This window comes from Gymnodraco acuticeps, unplaced genomic scaffold, assembly GCF_902827175.1.
Source record: "Gymnodraco acuticeps unplaced genomic scaffold, fGymAcu1.1, whole genome shotgun sequence".
NCBI classification, from domain to species: Eukaryota; Metazoa; Chordata; class Actinopteri; order Perciformes; family Bathydraconidae; genus Gymnodraco; species Gymnodraco acuticeps.
The window spans coordinates 75,821-96,036 of record NW_022991953.1 but is presented as its reverse complement, the minus strand read 5'-3'; the positions used below and the strand labels follow the sequence as shown (position 1 = coordinate 96,036).

Sequence of the window (20,216 nt, the reverse complement as noted above, 5' to 3'; positions counted from 1 at the left end):
TGCATTTCCTGATGAGAAAACAAACCGATGCTTTTTGTAGTTGTACACCAACATGGATTAAACGTGTGGTTTTTTCACCACAATGTTGGGGAAATTAATGGATAAAATGCACGGATTATTATTATTATTCCCACTCCGATCGGGACACTAGGTCCACCGTTTCCCCGCAGCGAGGCTCCCCCCGTTGACAGTTTACGTCGGCTGGGTGCAGTCGCGGACTGGCCATCGGGACGAATCCCGATGGGCCGGTACCGAAGTGGGCCGGTCGGATAAGTCACTAGCACATCCCCCATAGGCGGCACGTGAGGCTCAGGTTTGGGGAGGCTAAATAACTTGTTTTACCTGACGCTGCCCGCCTCCGGCGTCTATAGAAAAGAGATCAACTCAGTGTGCGGAGTTTAAATCTCTCAAGTCATATTACAGGATAAAGGAAATACAGTTTAAACTGCCGTATGCCGAGAAGACGCCGACATGTCGCACTTATCATTCATATTACATCATCAATCAGATCATCGATCATATAATATCATAATATATCATATATTTCCTTATCTGAGTCAGCTTCTCCAGCCGTATCTGGCCGTGCAACACTTACAGTGTCACATACTGTATGCAGAAGTATTATTTTAAGCAACACATTATGTTGACAAAACACTAGAGTCAAATGTAATTAAAGTCAGACCCACTCGTGTCTTAGACGTGAACGCGCTCTCAGCTGGAGAGAAACCCTGGCTTGATTTACCGAGTTGATAACCAGCGTCGTAGGACCGCTTAGCGAGATCTCGTTTGTTAGTTTGTTGTTGTTAGTTTGTTTGTTACTCAAACATATCCAGGGTCTGTTGAACTGGCTTCGTCGTACAGAGCACAGGTTGCTAGCAGCGCCAATGTCAAAGACACAGACATTGCATTATATTTTTATTTTACCAGGATGCAGTGACACAAATATTTACATATTTACATTTACTATCTACAGCACCCGCCGCCCCTGACATCCCCCACTCCCCCCGTTGACAATTTACTAGCGGTACCGAAGTGGGCCGGTCGAGAGTCCCGGGATGATTTTTAGTCCCAGTCCACCACTGGCTACATGACCGTATGATCGCCCATATTGACGCACCTAATTCCTAAACTTCTAACAGATACAACATAAAGCGATCCTTCAGCCTCATATGAGCTCTCAGACATGTTCAAAATTAAACTGTCATCGCTGTCTGAGCTTGCTGCTGTGTGCGCCATCGTGCGTTTGCATGCAGATGCTGGGTTCCTGAACGGTACAGCTGGAGCGCTGTGCCCGCAATGACGTCACACATCATTTGGCGGGACTTGAAGAATCCCCGAGAAGATCCAGAAAATAGTCAACATTGAAGGGCAGATTAATGGTTATCAAAGTACAAATATCCCAAATCAGTTCAGTAACGGTTTTCAAGGGGACAATATTTACTCAAATTGATGGGTTTGGATGATGGGGGGAAACCGTGTCACAGGCTCTTTAAATAACCATAGCTTGCTCAATTTTCAACCAATTTTCAAACGGTTTGGTTTTTTATAAACATCAAAGATGTAGTTATGATACTGCATACTTATAATCATGGACTTTCATATGAAAATAACATTAATCAGATAAAGCAATAGCTATACACACACACACACACAAGGTATTTATATTAAATATTTGCCGGTGTATATATTTCCATTTATTTTATTATATTGTTTATATTTAAAATAAATTATAAAATGAAAATACATTTATATTTTATATATAAAAATCGGTCTCATGTTAGCCAAGAGTTATTAATTTAGCAATTCCTTAGCTTTAAGAACAGGGACACAACTAATGACAATAGCATATGTTGGTATATTATTTAGATATTCACACCTTTATCAGAAGAACCAAACCAACATAAAATGTGCTCACAGTTCTGTCTAATTTATCACAATTATTTTTGATATGAGATCTTCATATTACTATACTAGTTTTGTATTTAGTTTCTAGATTTGTAAACAAATCCAGAACCTTTGAAATATGTTATTGAAAAAAGACCAAGAATAATATAAACTGTACCATGTGTCCTTTTGTGTCCTTCTGTAGTCCATTTGTGGTTTGTCTCATCTCACCCCGGCTGATATATCACAAAATCCACTGTTTAAATTGTTCCCTATATTGCCCCTATGCCCCTGTAAGGTGTCCTTGGGTCCTTGGGAAAGGCGGCCTCCCAAAATAAATGTATTATTATTATTATTAAGAAGAAAAACTTGGTGTGGTGTGGAGGGGATGTAGGAAGCAGGAGCAGGTGGGGAGAGATGGGGCTTCAAGGTTCAAGGTTATTTGTTTTAAATGTGTTTTGGAGATAAGGACCAGCTGCACACAATAAAATACAGTATAACACAAAACCAATAAGACACACGGTGACACATGGCACACCAACAATCAATCATCATCCAGCCTCAGCTTTGGTATTCTTTCACAACCATGTTATGGGTTTATTAGACTGAGCAAACATAAACATATGTGGGGAACATAGTGCTGCGTCTCATGGAACATGAAGATTTAATAAATACATAATAGGTGGCGATATATGCTCCCAGTGGTAGCGATTCGCCATTAGTCTGCCCTGTCCGGTCAAATTACTCACTCCTGAAGTGCTCACTGCAAAGCAGTGTCCTGTCACAGGAAACAAAACCGTCCCTTCTTAGGGCGAGTTCCCACTGCCTCCTCCTCTCTTCGGTTTTGGGAAACCTTAAAAACATGAGAAAGGTAGCCAGATATATAAATTATTGTCAACATTTTCCTCCCTTCTTTCCTTTAACATAAGGACAAAAATACACACCGAAATTATCATATTTTGGTATGTAGGCTATGCATGTATGTATAGCTTACTTTAAGAATAAGACAACCACACTAAGAGTAATAAAAAAGGTGTCCAAAAGAAACATTAAATAATTGTGTAAAGAAATGGTAACAACATATTCTAAAGAGGCTGGGTCAACAACAATCTTGCAATACTATTATCTCACATAGCCCCACTGATCCTGTGTAGCAGGACTTGTAATGTACATACATCCACTAAGTAATTAACGATTATCCTAATTATAGTCATAATATTGTCATATCTTACACGTGAAAGGTGATCCCACGGGTTCTTGTTTGCAGACTGCGGTGATTAGAGCATCCGTAGGCTGCACAAAAGTCCGGCATAGTCAGGTACTTCTGTAAACACAAAGCCAGCAAATTCCTGTATCATAATGCAATATGTTTTTAACAAGCCAAACCACTTGGAAGAAATCATGTGTAACTTAAGTTATGTTGAAAAGAAAGAGCAGTTCTGCCTCTCCCACTGGTGTAAAGTTGCTGGGTCAACTTTGTAATACTAGGTCTCACTCACGGCCTCTTGTTATTAGCCAGCTAATAAATACAACCACATACACAAAGAACAGCTGCAATTTCAACATGTCCAAGCATCCTGTATCATAGCCATGCTAATAATGTTTATAATAAACCAAACCGTTTGTAAATCAGTCAAGATTTCAGCGAGTTAAGAGTATTTTTGTGCAGATCACTCACCTTACAACAGCTACCATAACGCGAATCAGAGTAACTGTTAACTGTAGCAAGATGACGGCCAGTCAGCAACGCTGGAAAATCTCCCATGAGCCATCTAGTGTTTATATATATCTATGCTGTTTCCCCTCCTCTCTCCTCGGTTCCCCTTCTCAGTCCTCCGCTCGCATCTCCTGTGGGCGGGACTAAGTCTCGAGGAGGGGAGTCGAGGAGGGGAAATTTAAGAATTGAGAAGCCTCTAAAGAGTCGTGACGCACGGCCGGACGTATCTCAGCCAATGACAGCTCTGCATGCATCCCCTGGATATTATTTTATTAACTGCTCTGATCGCAACGCGATGTTTACAGAGAGAACAGCTGTGAGGTCCGTGCAGAAAGCAGAGCAGTGTAAAAATATCTCCACGAAAGGTGAGCAGTGTTAATGGCGGCAAATAATTGTACACAATTGTACCAAGTGCACATTTATTTACGTATTTAATCATAGATTTTCGCTTGTAAGGAGTAGAAATATGATTCAGATATCTGCGGAATCGCTAGAATCGTAGCTTTTCAAGAGTATCTCCTGTGAGACTGTATCCAGGGCACTGCAGCCAATATTGCCGCTCAAAGCAGCTTGATTCGGCGTTACACTGTGTGTGATTGGTGGATTTGTGTGTCAGTCAAGGACATCTCGGCCGGCCGGCAGCCATGTCGGTCTGAAATGACCAATGGACACTCTAGAAATCTAAGGACCTACCCACCAATAAAAATATATATATCAGATGTCTCCCATCAGTTTCAGTCTTTTAGTCTGTGAAGAAGATAGAGAAAATGGCTCGAAGGAACTTTACCGTTGCGGACGCGCTGGATTTTATTTTCGCGAGCGGCAGTGAAGAAGATGACTCATCAGAACCTGAAGGCTTCGACTCTTCTGAAGAAGAAGAATACAGGGACAGCAGGGATCCATTTGAGGATGGGTAAGTGTAAATATAACTTGTAGTGCATTTGCCATTTTGTGAGGAGTACCGCGAAAATGAACAATTGATTTATCAACCTTTTTATTTTCCCCTCATGAACTTTTTCTCGGGACAAAATAGACTCTTGATTAGTAAACGTTTACTCTGTGTAAATGTTATTTATGTGTAAACGTTATTTTAGCATGTATAAGTAAGGTTACATGTGTAGATGCATGAGATAATCCTTTATTTGTCCCACAACGGAGATATTTGTGTGTGTGTGTGTGTGTGTGTGTGTGTGTGTGTGTGTGTGTGTGTGTGTGTGTGTGTGTGTGTGTGTGTGTGTGTGTGTGTGTGTGTGTGTGTGTGTGTGTGTGTGTGTGTGTGTGTGTGTGGTGTGTGTGTGTGTGTGTGTGTGTGTGTGTGTGTGTGTGTGTGTGTGTGTGTGTGTGTGTGGTGTGTGTGTGTGTGTGTGTGTGTGTGTGTGTGTGGTGTGTGTGTGTGTGTGTGTGTGTGTGTGTGTGTGTGTGTGTGTGTGTGTGTGTGTGTGTGTGTGTGTGTGTGTGTGTGTGTGTGTGTGTGTGTGTGTGTGTGTGTGTGTGTGTGTGTGTAATTTTTATTTGTTTTACAGAGAGGTTTCACAGCTGCCTGGGCCTAGCTGCCCACAGATGACATTTATCCAGGAGCCTCCAGCTGTGCCTGCCACCATGTTAAGATCTACCGTGGATCAAGGGCCTTCACCACTGCCATCCCCACCAAGCACTAGCGGACCAGCATCACGACAGCTGCCTGCGACGAGGTCAAGATACACCTCAGCTCCGCCACAGCCATCACCATCAACCCGGACAGCAAAGAGGTCTCGTAGAGCACACGTACCTCCCACACAGCCACCAGCTGCCCATGCACCATCACCCCCACCTGCACAGCAGCCAGCTCCACTGTCTTGGAAGACAGGCGAAGACCCTGACACTGCTCCCCCTGTCTCCAGGTTTCAACCTGCTCGCACACCCGGGCCACAGCTCAGCTCAACAGTATCAAACAAACCCCTTGACCTGTTCAAGCTGTTCTTCAGTGCACTAACAGTACAGACACTCTGTACCAACACAAACAAGCGGGCTGCACAGGAGATGGGAAAGGGTAAAACCTACAAATGGACTGACTTGACTGTAGAGGATTTCTATAAATACATGGGGCTGCTGAAACTGGACAATGTATTGGACTACTGGAGGAAGGATCATTTTGTCAGTGTATAATGAATAGTTGGTTGAAGGAAAAAAAGTTCTGATGTTCAATATTGTAAATAGTGAGATTTTGCAGTTATATTTATATACATTGTTGGTATTATAATAAATTGTTGATTGAAAAAAAAAGTTCTAATGCTCAATTATTTATTTTTTTACACATCACATGAACCTTGTTATGTAATATGAAGTCATTATTCAGTCCTGATATATCTCAGTCCCTGCTGTGGTGAAAGTAGAGTGATTGACAGCTGTTTTACTCAGAATGCGAATTTATAAAATGTCATTTTAGACATGAATAACACATATACAATGTAATTCAAATATTTCACTACTTTTGTAATCATAAGACTTTGGTAACCAAATCTAAAACACCAAAACAATTCGATCACATGAGTAAATTTGTGTTTTCACAAGAGTTTTGAAGATTTTCCGAAAATCGGATGTCAAATTTTAAGCTTTTGAGCTACTTATCTCATCAAACAGTGCTCTAAGGTGAGTAATTTGCATATATAGCAATACCAGAGATTGTCCTGAACATTTTGATATGTAACACATGGGTGCCATGTTAGAAGAACTACATTTAAAAGGTGATTTAAGAAAACATCTAAAAATCGAGAAAATACCCTTAGACTCCAGAGGGTTAAAAACGTCCAAACATTCCATTTATTTAATTAATGAGTTTAAATGATTATTTATGTTTGGGAGTGAGATGTTTATGTTTTGTCTGTTCATTTGGTTATTGTATTGGTTAGCATGTAGCTAATGCGCAAATGTTTGTATTCACTCCACGAAAGGTGTGTCAGAAGAGCTGCCATTGTGAAGAATAAATCACTACTCAGCATCTCCACCGCAATCCGATCTGCTGTGTCCTGTTTTCCGCCCCTCTGCATAACACCCCATCACCAATAACCAATGTTGGGACTAACGCGTTACAAGTAACGCGTTACTGTAACGCCGTTATTTTTGGCAGTAACTAGTACTCTAACGCATTACTTTTAAATTCAGTAACTCAGTTACCGTTACTACATGGTGCGTTACTCCGCTACTGCGTTAGTTTTGTTATATAGTCAACAGCCAGGCGAACAGAGATGAGAACTGTACTTAAGTACAGTACTTGAGTAAATGTACTTTGATACTTCCTGTGTCACATGCGGAGATGGGCGTGTTTGTGTTTACTAACAAGACTATCATGGCGGCGGTGGAGCTCAAGTCTAGTTTCTCCACCTGGAGATATTCTCACTATTTCACTTTTGTCGAGCACAAAGAAAATAAAGTTTTAGTTAAATGTAAGTTGTGTCTTGGCGGGTCAAAGATCCTATCTACTGCCCAAACCAGTCATTCAAATCTCTTAAAACATCTGCAAAAACAACATGCTGGGACGAAGCTAGTAGCTAAGACCACAGAGACTCAGCCGACGCCACTCCACCTCCACCTAAGCAACAGCGGCTGGATTTTAACCAAAGGACTGTTATCCAGGGAAAAGTCGATAAAGCCATTGCACGGTATGTTGTAGAACACATGCAGGCTATTGCTACAGTGGAGTCACCCGCTTTCAGGGAGCTAGTTAGCATGATAGCATGTCCGGGCGGCACACGGCATATGGGACGGAAAACTTTTTCCAACTACCTGGAGAAAGAATATACAAAAATGGAAAGCCAGCTAATATCGATGCAATCCAGATTGCATATAATGCATGTCAATTGTATTATTATACAAAGTCGATTGTATTATTCTCCAATGCAATAACAGTACTGAAATGAAGGCTATAAGGGCATTAATGGGAGCCCTTTTTTCAAGTAACGAAAACGTTACTTTTCACAGTAACGCATTACTTTTGGGTGTAAGTAAAGTAACTGAGTTACTTTTGACATGAAGTAACTAGTCATGGTAACTAGTTACTGGTTTTCAGTAACTAGCACAACACTGCCAATAACAAACACAACGCAGAGTCCCAGGGTGTTCAGAGAGGCTACGGGACATTTGGGTTACATCTTTGGTGCCGTGACCCGGATTGTGATGCTCCGAGACTGCTGAGAAGGAGAGACTGATGGCAGTACCCCCCCCCCCCCACACTTTGCCACTGTATTGAACTGTATGTACTAGGCTGGTGAGTGAACAGCTTGTTGGACTGAGCTATTATCATCTGTGAAGCTGTATTGGCAGGAAATTCACCTTCTCCAATATATCCTTTAAAGGCTGTGAACTTTGCTGTTTTCTTTAGAGAATTGTTCCTGTTATTATAGCAAATTCACCACTACTTGAATGGTAAAAGAGTATATTGTGTGTGAGACCACTCTGCAACGAATATTAAGCTATTGTTGCCAGTTTATCTCATATATATTCTTATTGAGCAGTGTTCTAGATGTAATTTAATTACGAGCTGATATTGTGCTAGACATTATAATTTGTATTGATTGTTTTGACTCATTACAATACATTCGAAATAACATTTCCACATAAACACAAGTTAACACACAAACAGATGTGGAGTGCCCATACAGATTCCCCTTCAAAGCTTGAGGCATCAGGCCTGCAACCTCTCCCTGGGCCTGCAATGAGCCTCAACTATGACTCCCCTATTAAAACACACACACACCTCTTGAGTGAAGGGGCATCCGCTGACACAAGCACAGCGAACCACCAGCTATCAGTGAGGCCAAAACTCACCAACCAGCCCACCAGGTTTGCAAATGCTTCACTACAGTTTGATACTGAAGACCACCGGATCAGCTGGAACCCCACAGATTCAGGCTTGCATAATACCCCACAACTCCCAATCCTATCACCTTATACTGATCACCGTGTTACTCCAGCTCATGTATCTTCATTTCCAGGCCCTGGAGCTTCAATACAGGTACCTCAGCTCTGTTTCGACAACAGCCCTAGCCCGGGTCCAAGTCACCAGACTAAAAGGTCTGATTATGGCAGACTGGGTGCAGCCGCTTCTCAGCCGGTGATACAGTCAACGATGGTCCCTGCCCCCCCACCCCAAGTCAGTGTGTATGAACTCACAGCTATTGTACCACCTCAGAGCTTCCCGCTCAACGCCTACCCTGAAATGCAAACTATGCAGCAGCCCAATATAAATCCTCCAATTAACCCCCCTTATCCAACCGAGGCCATTCAGCGTAACTCCCATGTCTACACCAGCTATGCATATCCCGCTCCTGAACCCCAAGTACCCGCACCAAGGTTTGAAACACCACAAACAATTAACATTATGAATAACCCCCCTGCTGCTGGGCTCCGATGTTCAGATTATGAACGAACCCCCCAATCACATATGTCACAAGCTGCTGTCCATTATCCACATGACCTGACTCAAAGTGAAGGAGCCCCGAGGCTACATTCTGTCACCAGTGCATGGGGCCCCAACATGACAGCGCCCAACCCCCTGAATGTAACTTATGCAGCTCACACCCAAGCCCCTGCTCCAAGGATGTCTGTTTCGGACCATCAAGTCAGCATTAATCGCCATTTTCTCCATCAGTCCGCGCCCTTACCTCCATATCCCACTCACCACACTCAACCCGGTCTATCTGAGCCACTGCAAAGGACTCCTGGCAGAGCCCTCACTCACCCAAGCATTCCACTGCCTGCCTATGGTGGCTTCATGCAGACCCATCAGGTGAAGAATATCCAAGTCTTCACTGGCAATGCTGACAGTAAAATGCTCATAGAGGACTGGATTCGTAACCTGCAGTACCTTCTGGAGGCAGTAGAGCTTCCCATGCACCTCCGCTTCTCCACTGCTGTGCGACACCTGGGTGGTGAGGCTAGGAAGCTGGTTCTGAACCTACCCCCCTGTGACTAAGGTAACTTCGTTACTGTGAACTGACGGCTTCGGGCATTTTTATACAATGTATACTATTTATTGATGTAGTGTTTATTGTATTTTATTTTTGAAATATGTTCCCCTTTCCCCATGTCTGTTGCCGTTGATTGTGTGCACCTGGTGCCCTGTGTTGTCTCCTCCCCCCTCACCTGTGTTCTGTTGGGTTGATTGGGTTGTGCATTTAGGCTCTGGGGTTTTTCTGTTTGAGAGAGTGTGTGTGAGATCCTGGTGGTGGCTGGTGACTGTGTTCACGTGGGCAGCAGATTGATGCTGTATCATGTTTATGACGTAATAAATGCCCACACCAGGTTGTATTTTGGACGTTCTGCCTCTGCCTCCTTGCTTGGTCTGGGCCGCTCAATTGTCAGCTTCACAATTGGTGTCAGAAGTGGGATTGACCAAGTGAGGAGGTGAAAATGATGGAGGGGAATAACCACAAGTTTGAGGAACTAACGGAGATGATGATGTTAATCATGCAGTCTCAGACAGCCGGAGAGCAGCAGTTTTTTCGGATACAACAACAGGTATCTGAGATAGAAGAGGAACGGAGACACCAGAGGCAAGACGGCAGGTTGGCTGAAGAGCTCGGCCGCATCAACGTCCGGTATGGGGACCAGGCCCAAAGAGGGGAAAAGGTGATGCAACAGATTCAAGAGTACCGTATGGAGCTCCGGGAGCAGGACCGTAGAAACCAACAGAAGGAGGAGGCGGAGCAGATCATGGAGCGTCAGCTGCTGGAGGAGCTGGAGAGACAGAGACAAGCAGAGCTCACGGCCCAGAAGGCCAGAAAGAAGGAGCTGATCAAAACCCTGGAGGAGAATAACCGCCAGATGAAGAGGGAACTTGAGCGAGTGGCCGCTGAGAAGCTGGAGAAGGTCAACAGGAGCCTACAGCGTCACCTGCAGCGCAGCGCGGAGGAGAAGGAGGAGCGCGAGAGGGAGCTCCTCAGCATGAAAAAGCAGATAGCCACTCTGATGCAGCGGCTACGGGCGGACCCCGCTCAGCTGGAGAGGTTGCAGTCCATGCTCTCTGTGAAGAACGGAGGGATACAGGACCTCAGGAGGAAATCTCTGTCAGAGCGTCAGAGAGTTTTGGAGCTGGAGAGGAAGCTCTACTCAACTGAACGGCTGCTCAAACAGACTCAGAGTGACAAGATCAAACTGCAGATCAGAGTAGGCGAACTGCAACACAAGTATGAGCCCAAAGAAGCAAAAAAGGATTAGATCCCGAAGAAAGAGAAGCTTCTTTTCGACATCACGGCACCCTCTGAGGAAACCACGCTGCACAAGGGGCCGCAGGTTGTTGCCGTGGGGATAGACATCACCAAGATAACGAATTCAGACGCTGAAGCAGCTAATACAGCGGAGACAGAGAAGCTCCCAGTTGAGGAGCTGGTCAGGAAGGGGTACGATGAGGATCCGGTGCAGAGGCAGCTGAGGCTGGAGAAGGTCAGAGCCACTCCGCAGCACATAGAGGAGTCCAGGAAACACCGGGCGGAGTGGAGACCCATGGAGGAAAGAAAAATGGCCAAGGCCAGAGAGAGATGCAACCATGCGCATCGCGCGGTGGTCCGGTGCCTTGCAGCCGTACAACTTTGCGGTTAAGTACCGGCCAGGGAAGTCAAACTGGGTGGCTGACTGGTTGTCCCGAAGCCAAGACTGTTAAGACACTGTGCTTCCTGGGGAGAGGGGTAAGGAAATGTGACTAAGGTAACTTTGTCACTGTGAACTGACGGCTTCGGCATTTTTATACAATGTATACTATTTATTGATGTAGTGTTTATTGTATTTTATTTTGAAATGTGTTCCCCTTTCCCCATGTCTGTTGCCGTTGATTGTGTGCACCTGGTGCCCTGTGTTGTCTTCTCCCCCCTCACCTGTGTCCTGTTGGGTTGATTGGGTTGTGCATTCAGGCTCTGGGGTTTTTCTGTTTGAGAGAGTGTGTGTGAGATCCTGGTGGTGGCTGGTGACTGTGTTCACGTGAGCAGCAGATTGATGCTGTGTCATGTTTATGACGTAATAAATGCCCACACCGGGTTGTATTTTGGACGTTCTGCCTCTGCCTCCTTGCTTGGTCTGGGCCGCTCAATTGTCAGCTTCATACCCCCCATGATCAAACCCCTGAGAAGGCATTTGAAGAACTGAGGGCAGAGTACAGTGACACACAAGGCTCTCTAGATCCACTGGCTAGGTCCGGAGAATCTCCCTGCTCTTATGCTATAGCGTTGGAGGCAATACTGCGGGCTGTCGAAGAAAGTCAAAGAGGGGGCAGGCCTTTCCCTGACCGAGATTGCAAACTTACCCGACAGCTCCTAAGAGGGCTTATTGATGAGGAAGTTTACACAAGGTTTTCACCTATGAAGCCCCTGCTTTTCAGTTTCGAGAGCTTCAAACTGAACTCAGAAACCTAGCAAAAGAGTCTAAAAGGTTCCAGTCACAAAAAAAAGGCAAAGAAAACATACGCCCAGGTGCATGTTACAACATAGGGTATTAATGTAAGGGCAGAAAGGTCAAAGAATACCTCAGAGTGGTCAGAGTTGACAGAGATGGTCAAGAGATTGGCTGTTAACCAAGAGGAGCAGATGGCAAAGTTGTCTCGTCTGGAGTCAAGAGTTGCTGCTTTACCCACGGTTCCTCCATCAAGGGTCCAGCCACCCCCTAGAACTGCAATCCAGAGTTCAAGTTTTGTATGCTACCAGTGTGGGAAGGAAGGACATACAGCCCGTGTCTGCAGAGCAGTGCTCCCAGATCCCAATCCGGCCTGGGCACGCCAACCACAGCCTATGACCCCTGCGGAGGAGAACAGGCCTAAATCAGCTCAGCATTTAAACGCTTAGAGCCCATGGTAACCGGGGCAACCATGTGCGGGCAGCAAGATCCCACACAGCAAGTAAACAAATCAATTGGTGGAAAAGAGGGCACCCCCTTAGTAGGCCCACGGAACGAGGGTGAGGTTGAAGTCAATGGAATGAAGTGCAAAGCTCTCATCGACTCTGGCTCTCAGGTAACCAGTATTACTCACGGATATTGGTGCAACCACCCTGCCCTGCAGAACCAAAAGCTGCAGCCTTCTAAAGTACCCATAGAGGGTGCAGCACTTCAAAGTGTGTCCTATATGGTGTCCTGCAAATTGACTTGAAAGTGCTGGGAAAAGAGTTCAAAACTGTGCCTGCTTTTGTTGTCCCTGATTCTGATTATCGCTCCTCTGTTCCATTGCTTGTGGGAACGAATGTCATTCGGGCCTCGAGGAGTCACCTCCAAGCAACCTACGGCCAGCAGTTTCTTCACCGAGTCAAGGAAGACCACCCGGGAGTGATACACCGCTCTACTGGAGATTGGCAGCACCGACCGTGAGGCAACAGATGACAAGGTGGGCCCTGCTGTGTATACCGGGCGCAAGATTTGAATTCCTGCAGGAAAAGAGAAGGACTTGAGGTGTGAGATCAAAACGGGCCCACGGAGAAAGACTTATACTGCCCTCATTGAAAGCAACTCCTCCTTGCAGCTTCCCCAGGACCTCTTGGTTGCCAAAGTCCTGGCTGATGTAAAGAAAGGCTGCGCCCCGGTTAGAGTGATGAACCTGTCCCAACATGCTATTACTATTAAGCCACACACTCACCTGGCCAATGCATTCCTGGTGGACAATGTTGTGGAATTTCCAGACGAAAAACTGAGTGGATGTCGCAATAATGGGAGTCAGGAAGTCTGCCTGAGTCTGGACCAGGTAGTGGTGAGTTGTGGGGTGGACCTAAGTGAAGCAGCAGTTGATAAGGAACACCAGTGCTTCCTCCTTAGAGATCTTGTCGAGAGGAACATAGGTGTTTTCTCCAAGCATCCCATGGACTACGGCCACACAAAAACAATGCAGCATGACATTCCCCTGGTTGATTCCAAGCCCTTCCGGCTCCCGTATCGCAAGATTCCGCATTCACAGTGGCAAGATGTGCGGAAGTTGTTGATAGAGATGGAGGCGACAGGAGTCATCAGGCCTAGTAAGAGTCCATATGCGTCCCCAGTGGTGATCTTGACTAAGAAAGACTGGTCATTAAGGTTGTGCATTGACTACAGAAAGCTAAACTCCTACAGCACGAGAGACGCATTTCCCCTGCCCAGAATAGAAGAGGCTCTGGGGCAAGCAAAGTACTTTTCCACACTTGACCTCACATCTGGTTACTGGCAGGTGGAGGTAGCGGAACAAGACAAGCACAAGACAGCATTCAGCACACCCATGGGGCTGTTTGAGGCCAATAGGATGCCCTTCGGAGTGCAGAATGCTCCGTCCACCTTCCAGAGGCTCATGACCTGCTGTTTTGGGGATCTGAACTTCACCCACCTCTTGATCTACCTTGACGACCTCATCATCTTCTGCAAAACCTTTGATGACCATCTGGAGAGGTTGCAGCTGGTGTTTGATCGGCTTCATGAACATGGCTTGAAGTTAAAGCCTTCCAAGTGCCAGCTTGTGAGAAAGGAAGTGCAGTACTTGGGTCACTTGGTATCGGCGGAGGGGATCAGGACAGACCCAGAGAAGATCAGCAAGGTCAGGGACTGGGTGAGGCCCACAAACAGGAAGGAAGTGTTGCAGTTCTTAGGGTTTACTGGATATTACAGGTGGTACGTTGGTGGCTACTCGAGCATCGCTGCTCCTTTATACCGCCTGACAACTGGTGACCCCAGGAGGAAAATAAGAGGAAGGAAGACAAGTTTGGGTCCTGAGCCGTCCTTTTTGTGGACTACAGAGTGTGAAGAAGCCTTTCAGTCCCTGAAGCAAAAGTTGACGACTGCTCCAGTACTGGGTTACCCGGATTACAGCCTACCTTTTGTGCTTCAGACCGATGCGTCGGGACATAGGCTTGGTGCTGTCTTGGTTCAAGTCCAGGATGGAGCTGAGAGAGTCATAGCCTATGCGAACAGAGGCTTGAGCCCGGCCGAGTCGAGGTATCCTGCACACAAACTGGAGTTCCTTGCTCTGAAGTGGGCAGTGACAGACAAGTTTTACGACCATCTCTATGGGCGTCCATTCTCTGTCCAGACGGATAACAACCCCCTCAAATATGTGATGTCCTCTGCAAAGCTGGATGCTACCGGTCAGCGATGGGTGTCTTGGCTGTCTACATTCCACTTTGACATCCAGTATCGGAGGGGACAATGTAACGCAAATGCAGATGCTCTCTCCCGTATGTCAAACCAGGAGGTCACACAGGTCCTACACACCTGTCCTCAGCGGGTGGGGATCAATGTGAGAGTGCATGGGGAGACACAGCCCACACTAGAAGCAGGAGGGCCCCCTGATGAGAACACTGCCACAGAGAACCCTGACTCACAAGACCTTGGGCCGGGCATGTCAAGTGAGCCCTACAGGGAGGTGGGGACCGAATCCCTGCCTGCCATGACAAAACAGGAGATCCGTGTGGGGCAGAAGGAGAACTCTGTCATTGGCCCCGTCTTGCACTACAAAAGTTTGAACCGGAAACCAAGCCGCAGCGAGAGGGTCAGTGGTGGTGGGCAGGTGTGCCTTCTTTTAAAAGAGTGGAGGAGGTTAATGGTGAGGGATGGTGTCATGTACCGCCACATCCAGGACGGCCAAAGGGGAGTAGTGGAGCAGCTAGTATTGACAGAGAAACTGCATACAGCAGTAAAGACTGCTCTCCATGATGATTCCGGGCATTTAGGATTCGAGACGACGTTGCAAATGATAAGGGAGAGATTCTACTGGCCAAGAATGTTTCAAGAAATCAAGGCTTGGTGTGAGCAGTGTGAAAGATGCTGTCTCCGGAAGACCCCTACTTCAGGCTCCAGGGATCCCCTGGTAATTATCCACAGCAGTGCCCCAATGGAGCTGGTGTGTGTGGATTTTCTGACTCTGGAGAAGTCCAAAGGTGGCATAGAAAATGTGCTTGTGGTTACAGACCACTTTTCCCGCTATGCCCAGGCCTACCCGACAAAAGACCAAAAGGCCTAAAACACTGTGGAAAAACTTCTTCTGCCGGTTTGGGTTCCCTGCGAAGCTGCATGCGGACCAAGGGCGCAACTTTGAAAGTACAGTTGTGAAGGAGCTGTGTAAGTGCACTGACATCACAAAGACTCATACGACCTCTTACCACCCCCAAGGCAACGGGACCACCGAAAGGTTCAACCGGACCCTCATGAACATGCTGGGGACCTTGGAGCCACACTTGAAACCCCGCTGGCATGAGCATCTTGACGCAATGACACATGCCTATAACTGCACACAGCACGATTCAACGGGTTACACACCATACTACCTGATGTTTGGGAGACATCCTAGGCTCCCAGTGGACCTGATTGTTGGGCTTTCCACCGCAAGTGAGCCACGTGGATACAGTGATTATGTCCAAATGCTGTATGACAGTCTGTCACAGGCATATGCACAGGCTAATCAAACCTCTCGGCATGCTAAGGCTCAATAGAAAAAGCACTATGACAGAAAAGCAAAGGGTCAAGTCTTCATACCGGGAGATAGAGTCATTGTCAAAGTATGTCATGTGGAGGGACGGCAGAAACTGGGAGACAGATGGGAGGCACGTCCATACATTGTGGTGAAGAAACAACTCAACACACCTGTATATGTGATACGATTAGAGGACAGCAAGAGAGAGAGGGTGGTGCACCGCAACCTCCTCACACAGTGTATGTTTCTTCCAGTGGAACGAGCCAGTGAAGTGATAGGAGAGGAAGTTGAGGAGAATGTGGGACCTGGGACACCAGTGGTACACGATGAGCCCAAACAAATGGAGGAAGTGGATGTGGATGAAGGACAAATGGATGAAGGAGATGAGGAAAGTACGACTGTGAGTGACACCAAATCACCTGACAAGGCTCCTAGGAGAAACCCACCAAGAAATCGGTGTGCCCCGAAGAGACAGTCATGTGAGTCACAAGTTCTGAGTTCGGAAGAGGACCAGAGGAGGAGAGAAAGGGGATGGAAGTTGTGGCAAAGGGCCACAGCAAGTAGAGAAGCAAGACAGGGGTGACACAATCAAGCCACAACATTCTGACTGTTAAAATGTATAACACGCACACATTTTATAAGACAGTCATACATACAGAAAGGTTAGTTGTTTCTCTTTAACTGTTTAAATTGTTTGTGCTACATGGCCTTTGTTGTATTTTGTTTAGCCTGATGGCTGGGACGCCATCAATTAAAGAAGGGGTAGATGTAAGGTAGCAGCCTTGACAGGCCACTAGGTGTTGCTGTTGTGCAGCAAATTGTTGTTTTTTGTCCATTGTGGGACACCGTATTTCTCCTGTTGTTCTGGGTGCGGCCGCCATCTTGGCGCTAATGTTTGTATTCACTCCACGAAAGGTGAGCAGTGTTAATGGCGGCAAATAATTGTACACATTATTACGTTAAAAACGTCCAAACATTCCATTTATTTAATTAATGGGTTCGTTTAAATGTTTATGTTTTGTCTGTTCATTTGGTTATTGTATTGGTTAGCATGTAGCTAATGCGCAAATGTTTGTATTCACTCCACGAAAGGTGTGTCAAAAGAGCTGCCATTGTGAAGAATACATCACTACTCAGCGTCTCCACCGCAATCCGATCTACTGTGTCCTGTTTTCCGCCCCTCTGCATAACATCCCATCACCAATAACAAACACAACGCAGAGTTCCAAGGTGTTCAGAGAGGCTACGGGACATTTGGGTTACATTAGCATAGCAACCAAAGCTAATCAAACTGTCTTGACTACTTGTTGCTATCACATTGTGGCATAAGCCGTTTTCTATACGCATATTTTACTGGCGTAAACAGGAAAACGTCTGCCTCTTCACAATGGTCAATAACAGTGAACGGATGGTCATTAAAGTAAGGTAAAATAAACAGAATCACACTAAGCCTGGTTAGTGTTGCCTGACTTTATATAAGTGTGTGGTCGCGTTCTAGTCACTTTGCTCAGTGCTACTGCTTGTTACAACTTGTATTCGCTGTACTCGCCATGAACTGTTATTGCTCAGGTTAATCTCGACCCCCTCCAATGTAAGCGTGACGTATTTGGTTCTTAGATCTTGCCGGGTTTCCCGAGTGGGGCCAGCTAAAGGCATGGACACACCAGCCCGATTATCGGCGTCGGTGGGCGTCAGGCCGACGGTGAGCGTCGACACGCCCTACTCAGATTGGTTTGTCCCGCACCGTCAGGTCTTTTCAGCCGGGCCGACGCCTTTTCGGCCGAAAACATGTTGAATCGGCGGGCAGTCGGCCAAAGGCCATCGGCAAAAGAAATCACTCTGATTGGCTGTTCAGCGAGCGAATCAGTGCATGAGAAGCTAAACGGAAGTGAGGGACCCAAACAAACTATTAAGAAGGCAAATCTGAGATTTCATTTAACTCCAGCTCTCGACACAGGTTCGGGAAAGCCCCATGAGCTTCTCGTTCATTCGACGGTGCGGGACACACCAATCTGAGTAGGGCGTGTCGACGCTCATCGTCGGCCTGACGCCCACCGACGCCGATAATCGGCCTGGTGTGTCCGTGCCTTAAGAGAGAATAGACCAGACTCCGCAAAGGTCAATTGTGTCTAGAGTGCGCCATCTAGTGGGATCAACTGAAATGCCGGGTATTGCAGGAAAAAGGCAAAATGAATGTGGTCTTTACTATAATTTGGACAATTTTGTACCAATATTCGGCGCGCCGGATTAAAAAGCCCAACGTGCCGTATATGGCCCGCGGGCCTTAGTTTGCCCATGCTTGCTCTAGAGGGGACCTTTTGTGATCATGGGGCATCACCCTTACAGCATCAGGACAATATCATATGGAGTCAGACACAGGAAGTGTGCTGGAGGCGTTGACTGGGACTGATGGAAGGATGAGGCTGATGAGACTGAAGAATCTGCGAGATACGAACTAACGGCTGAGGAATAGTTATATATTAAAAGACAGCAGCATCATAAGAGGCCAACCAGAATGACAGAGTGTGTCACTTTGCTGAAGGATAGCAGCTATCCAGGCCAGACTCTAAAGACTTTCTAAGGTCTAAAAATGCTGCTGCTGCTTAAAATACTCAAAAAAAGTTTTTTGTTAATGCTTATTAAAAAAAAACATGCATTCTTGTACTCAGGAGGGGACATTGACCGAGTATTACTCACACAGTAAAAGTACTTCATTTTATTTCTGGTTGGAGTCAAACTAGTACAGAGTCCAAGAGTGTCAGTTTTCTTAAGAACTTGTGGTAAAGAATATTTGTATCACTCATTGAATATAGCAGGAAAAAAAATGAAGAGCAGCTGATTTGAAAAAACAAACTCGAGAGACGGCTGAGTGACCGCAGTGCAGAACCGCTGTATAGTTTAAATCTCCTAACAATGATGTCCATTTTAGACACAGGCTTATTCTATTTACAGCCCTTAATAACATAACAGAAAGTTTTCTGGGCTCAAAATGTGTCTTGGCTGTTTTCGTTGTGATCGCTAAATTCACCTTGTTTATAATATTGTAACGTTCCACAATAGGGGTCGGAAACAGGCCTCAAGTTATTAGGTGTAATAACTCCTTTGATAGCATACAGATATAAGTTCATAGGTCACAGGTTATAGGTCGCAGGTTCAACATCACTCAGTACTCCACTCCCTAACTCACACACACAGCAGGGTCAACGTCACCATTCTCCAGCCCTCCCCCCTCTGCTCCCCCAACCACAGGCCTGCACACCGACCAGCATTACTGTGCAGCTCTGGGATTGGCAGAGAGACAGGGATGCTTGAGTGACCCACACAGCACCCTATACTGGGTCGATACAATATTATCACAGTTCCAAGCGAACGAGTGCTTTTGTTTTGAAATCACTTCCGTGAGTTTCGCCCCGCCCCTCGCTCCAATAACCATGATTAGACCATTTAGTAAGGTAAAAAGCAAAAAGGCCTCTCAGACGCTCTTCCGTTTACTTGTTTAATAAAGAAAAACAAATGGACGGTAGATACACAGATTGTCAAGTCAACCGATTTGAACAAGATCATAAAAAACACATTATCACACATTAGATCAATCATTAGACACAAGAAGGTGACTCCTTGTGCACTCCCTCCATTTGTGTGATACCTTATCATGGGTTGCACATTCTTACTTGTTGTTCTGCTCTGAGTTGTTCAGCTTGTGTTATCTATTCACATGAATTTTCAACCATTCAGTAAGAACCTTTCTTCTAATGAATATGCATACTCCTGGCCTTTCTGATGTAAACATCTTTACAACACACATAGGCCTACAGGTAACTTACGTACAAGATTCACATTTTCTAGCTGAATGTAGTTTCAAACTCATACTCTCTTTAGTTCAATTTGTATCTGTTTTATTTGTATTTCACATTCTATCTTGTGTTTTTTCATTATTTTCGTGTAATTATATTAATCTGTTAACACTGTCATCTCTGTTTGTTAATCTGTAAAGTCTTTTTTTTTTTCGCAAGAGCTTTTTAATTGAAGCATGACAGGTGTGGCGTCCCCTGACTTCACGTCGCTGAGCTAGATGAATAGAGAGACGCAGGAATGAGTCCTAAAACCCGGAAATGATGTAGCATATTCTCTCCTCTTGAAGACAATGTTTTTGATTAGAAGCCTGAAACAATCTGTGGTTCAAACAAGCAAAATATTTTCATGTTTTGTTTTGCGACATAAAATACATCATCA

General features: G+C 45.6%; 1 protein-coding gene and 1 long non-coding RNA gene across 2 annotated transcripts; one reads left to right on the top strand and one right to left on the bottom strand.

The window, feature by feature from the left end:
- Positions 1 to 2,445: 2,445 nt before the first annotated feature.
- LOC117535954 lies at positions 2,446 to 3,702 on the bottom strand. The gene is made up of 3 exons (XR_004567480.1): positions 3,563 to 3,702; positions 3,117 to 3,208; positions 2,446 to 2,737 (listed from the first exon to the last, which is right to left on the bottom strand). It is a non-coding gene; the product is annotated as an uncharacterized LOC117535954 (long non-coding RNA).
- A 622-nt stretch (positions 3,703 to 4,324) lies between these two features.
- On the top strand, positions 4,325 to 5,844 carry LOC117535959 (predicted GPI-anchored protein 58). Its single transcript, XM_034200646.1, has 2 exons — positions 4,325 to 4,514; positions 5,125 to 5,844. Exons 1-2 carry the CDS (start codon positions 4,369 to 4,371, stop codon positions 5,744 to 5,746), a joined length of 768 nt encoding a protein of 255 aa, XP_034056537.1. The 5' UTR covers positions 4,325 to 4,368; the 3' UTR covers positions 5,747 to 5,844.
- The last annotated feature ends 14,372 nt before the right edge of the window (positions 5,845 to 20,216 follow it).

Coding starts and splice junctions, on each gene's coding strand:
- LOC117535959 (XM_034200646.1), top strand. CDS start 4,369: ATGGCTCGAAGGAACTTTACCGTTGCGGACGCGCTGGATTTTATTTTC. Junction 4,515..5,124: donor AGGGATCCATTTGAGGATGG/GTAAGTGTAAAT, acceptor TTTGTTTTACAG/AGAGGTTTCACAGCTGCCTG.